General features: G+C 49.2%; 1 protein-coding gene across 2 annotated transcripts; it reads left to right on the top strand.

Moving 5' to 3' along the window:
* Window positions 1-338: 338 nt before the first annotated feature.
* Window positions 339-3,223, top strand: HOXD9 (homeobox D9). 2 transcript variants are annotated; one of them, XM_041473191.1, is made up of 3 exons: window positions 339-439; window positions 1,743-2,360; window positions 2,918-3,223. In XM_041473191.1, the coding sequence occupies exons 1-3, from the start codon at window positions 436-438 to the stop codon at window positions 3,157-3,159; spliced, it is 864 nt and encodes a 287-aa protein (XP_041329125.1). In that variant the 5' UTR covers window positions 339-435; the 3' UTR covers window positions 3,160-3,223. The 2 variants fall into 2 exon arrangements, with proteins under 2 accessions (XP_041329125.1, XP_041329124.1); XM_041473190.1 differs by lacking the exon at window positions 339-439 and having other exon boundaries at window positions 1,215-2,360.
* The last annotated feature ends 2,079 nt before the right edge of the window (window positions 3,224-5,302 follow it).

The raw sequence follows: 5,302 nt of genomic DNA on the forward strand, positions 1-5,302 counted from the left end.
AGGAGGCTCACTCTAATCTGCCTGCTTTACCAATATGTATCTGTTTAAAGCAAGGGGCAATTCTTCGCCATACCACAAACCCTGCTTCTATAAAACAATGTAATAGAAATTATAAAATCGCAGAAGAAAATGCTAAAGTCAAATGACAAAAAAAAAAAAAAAAAAAAAAAGACTAAAGGAAAAGGAAAAAATTTAAAAAGAAAAAATAAGGGGGAAAAAGGAAGAAAACAACCTAGGAGAGCAATAAATCATTAAATAAACAGGAATTTCAGTCCCTTCCTCATAACGGCCCGCGAGTAGGAAGTGTTTTCCCAGCGCTGCTGTCCGTGCCCCGGCGGGCTGTGCTGCGGGCTCGCCACTAACTCTCTGCGTTTCCTCCAGATCCCGACACAGCCACCGTCCCTCGCCCGGGGAAGCAGGCGTGGGCAGAAGACCATGGGTAATCCACTTTTCAGTACTAATGGGGCGTCGTTTCGCTCGGGCAAGGAAAACCAGGCCGGGAGGGAAGGGTGGGGAGGGAAAGGACGGGAAAGAAAGCAAAGTGGGCAAAAAAAAAAAATCTCACGTAGGCATTGAACGTGGCTCCCCCTGAACTAGGGGCGGAGGAGACAGCTCTGCCGGCGAGCTGGGGTCAGCGACAGCCCCGCGCCTCCGCGGGCCGGAGCCTGCCCGCCGGCAGCTGCGGGGCCAGGCCGCCTCCTCCGGGCTGTCTTCGCCCGCGTCCCTCCCGGGCCGCACCGGACACCTTAAAAGGGGGGCTGTGTTAAGGCTGTGTAGCCCCAAAGTTCCGCAGATAGAGGAGCGTGTGTTCAGCCACACGTCAGTTGTGCTCGGAGACACAGGCTTTGCTGTTTCCATCCGTCCATTTTATTAGGGACACATTAATCTATAATCAAATACACCTCATAAAATTTTTATTGAAAGGCATAAAATCATTACAGAGGTCTTCCACCTGTTTTAAAACAACACAATGGGCATCTCTTTTTAAAAGTGTATCCTTTCCAGGGAAACTTTCAGTCCGGGGGTGGGGGGAGCGGATAATAATACCCGCACATGCTCTGAAATATGGAAGTACCGCAATGTGCTTTTACTGTAACATTTTCCTGTTTTATGAGAAGTCGTTACAGTCCCAGCTTGCGATGGTTTGTTTTTACAGGCAAGAATCCCCCTTTCCCAGCGGGTTCCCTCAGCAGCTTGGAGTGTGATTAGCAAGCCAAGGCTGTTGGATTTATTTAAACACCCTGCCTCTCATTGATTAAGAAATGAATGGCAGAAATCGCTCAACGAAGGTGAAGAAATAGTCCGCACCCGCCGGGGCCGTGGGCAGCCAGCGCGGCCACACCCGCCGCGCCCGGGCCGGCAGGGCAGGCAGGCGGGCAAGCGGGGAGGCAGGGCAGGGCAAGGCAGGGCAGGGCAGGGCAGGAAGGCGGCGGGCGGGTGGCCCCGCGCGGTGCGGGGGCGCAGGCGGCGCGGAGCGCCGTGCGGGGCCCTTGTTGATGATGATTTTTTTTTTAATCACAGCAGCCCCAGTTTAGCGGATTGATTTACTCGCAGTATTGGTAAATATGATCACGTGGGCTCCACAACCAATGGTTGAGGGTTGCAGTCTGCAAAATACTACGATTGTTCTCCGGGAGGGTATCATATACAGTTAACAGTGTAACCTTTTATATGACTAAGAGGGGAGCCTAAAATGTCGTCTAGTGGCACCATAAGTAACTATTATGTCGATTCTCTCATAGGCCATGAAAGCGAAGAAGTTTATGGGAGTAGATTCGTCCAGGGAGGTCACAGTGCGACCTCCAGGCCATCAGGTGTTGCAGAGAGTTCAGATTTTTCCTCTTGTAGCTTTGCACCAAAATCCACCGTGTTTTCCACCTCCTGGTCCACTGTTCACCATCAGCCGTCTGCGGCAATGACCGGGATCTACCACCCCTACATGCATCAGCCCCACTTAGGGGCAGCCGACGCTGGCCGCTACGTGCGCTCCTGGATTGAGCCCTTCCCGGGCTTCCCGGGCGGCGGCGGCGGAGGCGGCGGCGGCAGCGGAGGCAGCGGCAGCGGCGGCTCCGCGTCCAGCTCCGGCTCCTCCAACGGGCGCCACTACGGGATAAAGCCGGAGACGGGAGCAGCCACCTCCTCGTCTTCGTCCTCCTCTTCCTCCTCCTCCAAAAGGACTGAATGCTCCTCGTCTCGGGAGTCCCAGGGGATCGGTGTGCCCGAGTACACGTGCAGCTCCTTCCTCCAGGAGTCCCGGGAGAAAGCGCCTGCCGGCAGCTCCAAGGACCCCGCCGCCTGCAGCCACAACCCCAGCCCGAGCAGCGATCTGAAAGAGGAGAAGCAGCAGCAACTTGACCCGAGTAAGTAAAAAAACCAAAAAGAAAAGAAAAGTAAGAAAGAAAGACAGACAAGAAAAAGAAAATAAAGGAAAAGACAATCAAAACAAAATGGGGAGTGGGGGAGATAGAGAGGAATAGCGGCAGAGAGAGAGAGAGAGAGGGAGAAAAAGAAAGAAAAAAGAGAGGAGGAGAAAAGGAAGGAAGAAAAGTAAGAAAGGAAGCAAGGAAGGAAGGAAGAAAGCGAGAGAGAGAGAAAGAAAGAAAGAAATTGCTCCTTTGATTTATTGCTGAAACCTGTAAGGCTCGAATGTGCAAAACTGATAGTTTTACTAACCTATAAAAACGTCTAGACGCCTACCCCAGCGCAAGCAGCAACAAGCACCCATAAAAGACTCCACATAACCACCTACCATCAAGACATCATTTGTACAGTAAACAGACTGGGGCATTAAGGCTTTTATGATAATTCCTCCAAAGTTGTGAAAACAGTCCATCCTTCGTTAAATTAATTTAACGACCTTTCTCTCCCCCCCCCCCCCCCCCCCCTCCCCGTTCCCTATATACCTCCCTTCTTCCAGATAACCCTGCAGCAAACTGGATCCACGCTCGTTCAACGAGGAAAAAGCGTTGTCCCTACACAAAGTACCAAACTCTGGAACTGGAAAAGGAATTTCTCTTTAACATGTACCTCACCCGAGACCGCCGTTACGAAGTAGCTAGGATTTTAAACCTCACAGAGAGACAGGTCAAAATCTGGTTTCAGAACAGAAGAATGAAAATGAAAAAGATGAACAAGGAGAAAGGCAATAAAGGAGACTAACGCTGGGGTGGAAACGTAGTTGGAGACTATTGATTTAGTTTTGAGTTTGGATTTTTATCGGGGGAGTGTGGGGTTTTGTTTGTTGAGGTTTTTTGGTTTGTTTTTTTTGGGGGGGGATTGTGGCTGCTTGTTTTGTTTGGTTGCGTGTTTTTGTTGTTTTTTTTTTTTTTTTGGGGGGGGGATTTGGTTGTGGTTTGGTTTGTCTTTTTTTTTTTTTTTTTTTTTTTTTTTAGTTTGGTTTTAGTTTTTCTCTGCACCCTTAGCCCCCAACACGTTCCTCCTCCTCCTGTGCCACTCCACCCCAGGGACCCCCCCTTTTTTTTTTTTTTTTTTTTTTTTCCTTGGTAGAAGTGAAACGTGGTCTGTGTCAGGTATTTCCGGAAATTTTGTCTTGCTCCACAACGTGTTTTTCAGTCTCTTGATACTCCCCTCCTCCTTCCCAGACCATTTAGATGACAATATTGTGAGTGCACGTTAGCTTTGGGAACTCTATCTGATGTTAAATGTTTGACATGTTTCTTAAAAGTGATGTAGACTAGATAGTTATTTTGCCAAAATAAAGGTAAGGAAATTAATTATAATTACGGTAATAAAATACATATTAAATTACAGCCGCTTAAATCAGCGGGGGTTGCTGTGCTGTCCCACGACCTACTAAGAGGAAATCTTTCCCCAAACTTCTGCTTTCTAGGTCTGAATCCTTCGCAATAGATGCCACAGAGAGGCCACGAGCTGCTTTCCCCCCCCTTTAGTGCACTGTTAGGAGGCTGTCTCACGCTTGGAGCCGCTCGCCACAGGCCTAACGCCGCCGGTGCCCCGGCTGGCCGCCGGCCCTGCCCGCGGTGACTCCTGCGCTCATTAACCGCTCCGTGTCTCGGACCGCGGACCTGTTGTAATTGTTGTCACTTATTACACAATAAAGTCTGCCGTGACCGAACGACAGCGCTGCGGTGAGAGGAGAAATCTGTGCGCCCCTCGCGATGCGCCCTCGCCGCCGGCCCTGCCGCGCAGCCCCGCGCAGCCCCCGGGAAAGGCCGGCCGAGCTGCCCGCCAGCAGCACCTCCGGCACCTTCCCCCTCTCCCTGAGCCGCCTTTGCTGCCGGAGGTCAGCGCGCAGAGGCCGGGTAGGTGCTCCGTGCCGTGCCGTGCCGTGCCGGGCCTCAGGTACCCGCGCTCTTACAAACACCAGCGATCCCTTGGGGTCGGTGAGGAAATACTTCCACACCAGCCCTCGGGAGCCAAGGAAACACAATGATGCCTATTGGGTTAAACATGGGGTTTATTCCTATTTTATTTTTCCTGCTGGGTCTCTTCTAACCTCTGCTTTCTTTAACTGGGAGGCTGGAAGCTCTGGAGGGGACACGGCTGCTGCCAAAGGTTCGGCTTTGTTGGCGAGAGCTCATTTAGCAACGCGCCTCATGCCTTCTGCATTTATAAACACACATGACTTTATCAAGATAATTGAGATGAAGTTCATTGTAAAAAATGCTTTGTTTAAAGAGCAACCATTAAAATGAAGGACCCGTAAATATTTACGAGCAGTTCGGTTAATTCAAGATTAAGGGGAGAGCTGAGAGACCTGGTGTTTAATGATTTTTACCTCTGTGAATAAAAAAAAAAAAAAAAAAAAAAAAAAAAAAAAAAAAAAAGAAAAAGCATGCACCGCCAGGAAAAGGTGTTGCATTGCTTCCCATCCATTGTCGAGAAGATACCTATAATTCTTTTAAAACAGGAAGAACCGTGGTATAATAAAACCATTGAGATGGCTAGACGTCTGGACCTAATGAGTTTACGATATGCTATGGCACTTTTCTTTGAAAGCACCTTATTTTGATGTTTGTGTTTGTTAGGGGGGAAAAAAAGGCAAAAAAATGCAGACAAACTAGGTCTTAAAACCTTGGACCATAAATTTCAGTATGTCAGCATTGGGCCAAGGCAACAGACTCAAAAAGGACCTGAAGGTCACGAAACAGAGATTTTACGAAGTCCACTTATTTGTTGAAATGTATTTTATTGGATATTCTTCTGCAATGAATCCTATGATGCCAGCCTCAATATTTTCGCAAATACCCATGGCGGGAGGGTGGGGGTGGGGGGTGGGGGGGTGTGATCTGTAACAACACATAAACAATATCCTTGTACA

Source organism: Pyrgilauda ruficollis, unplaced genomic scaffold (assembly GCF_017590135.1).
Source record: "Pyrgilauda ruficollis isolate IOZ18807 unplaced genomic scaffold, ASM1759013v1 scaffold3, whole genome shotgun sequence".
NCBI lineage: Eukaryota > Metazoa > Chordata > Aves > Passeriformes > Passeridae > Pyrgilauda > Pyrgilauda ruficollis.

Bases quoted from the DNA above. Each gene is read 5' to 3' on its own strand.
- HOXD9 (XM_041473190.1), top strand. From the start codon at position 1,694: ATGTCGTCTAGTGGCACCATAAGTAACTATTATGTCGATTCTCTCATA. The intron at 2,361-2,917 runs GTAAGTAAAAAA...CCCTTCTTCCAG, and splicing joins GCAGCAGCAACTTGACCCGA to ATAACCCTGCAGCAAACTGG.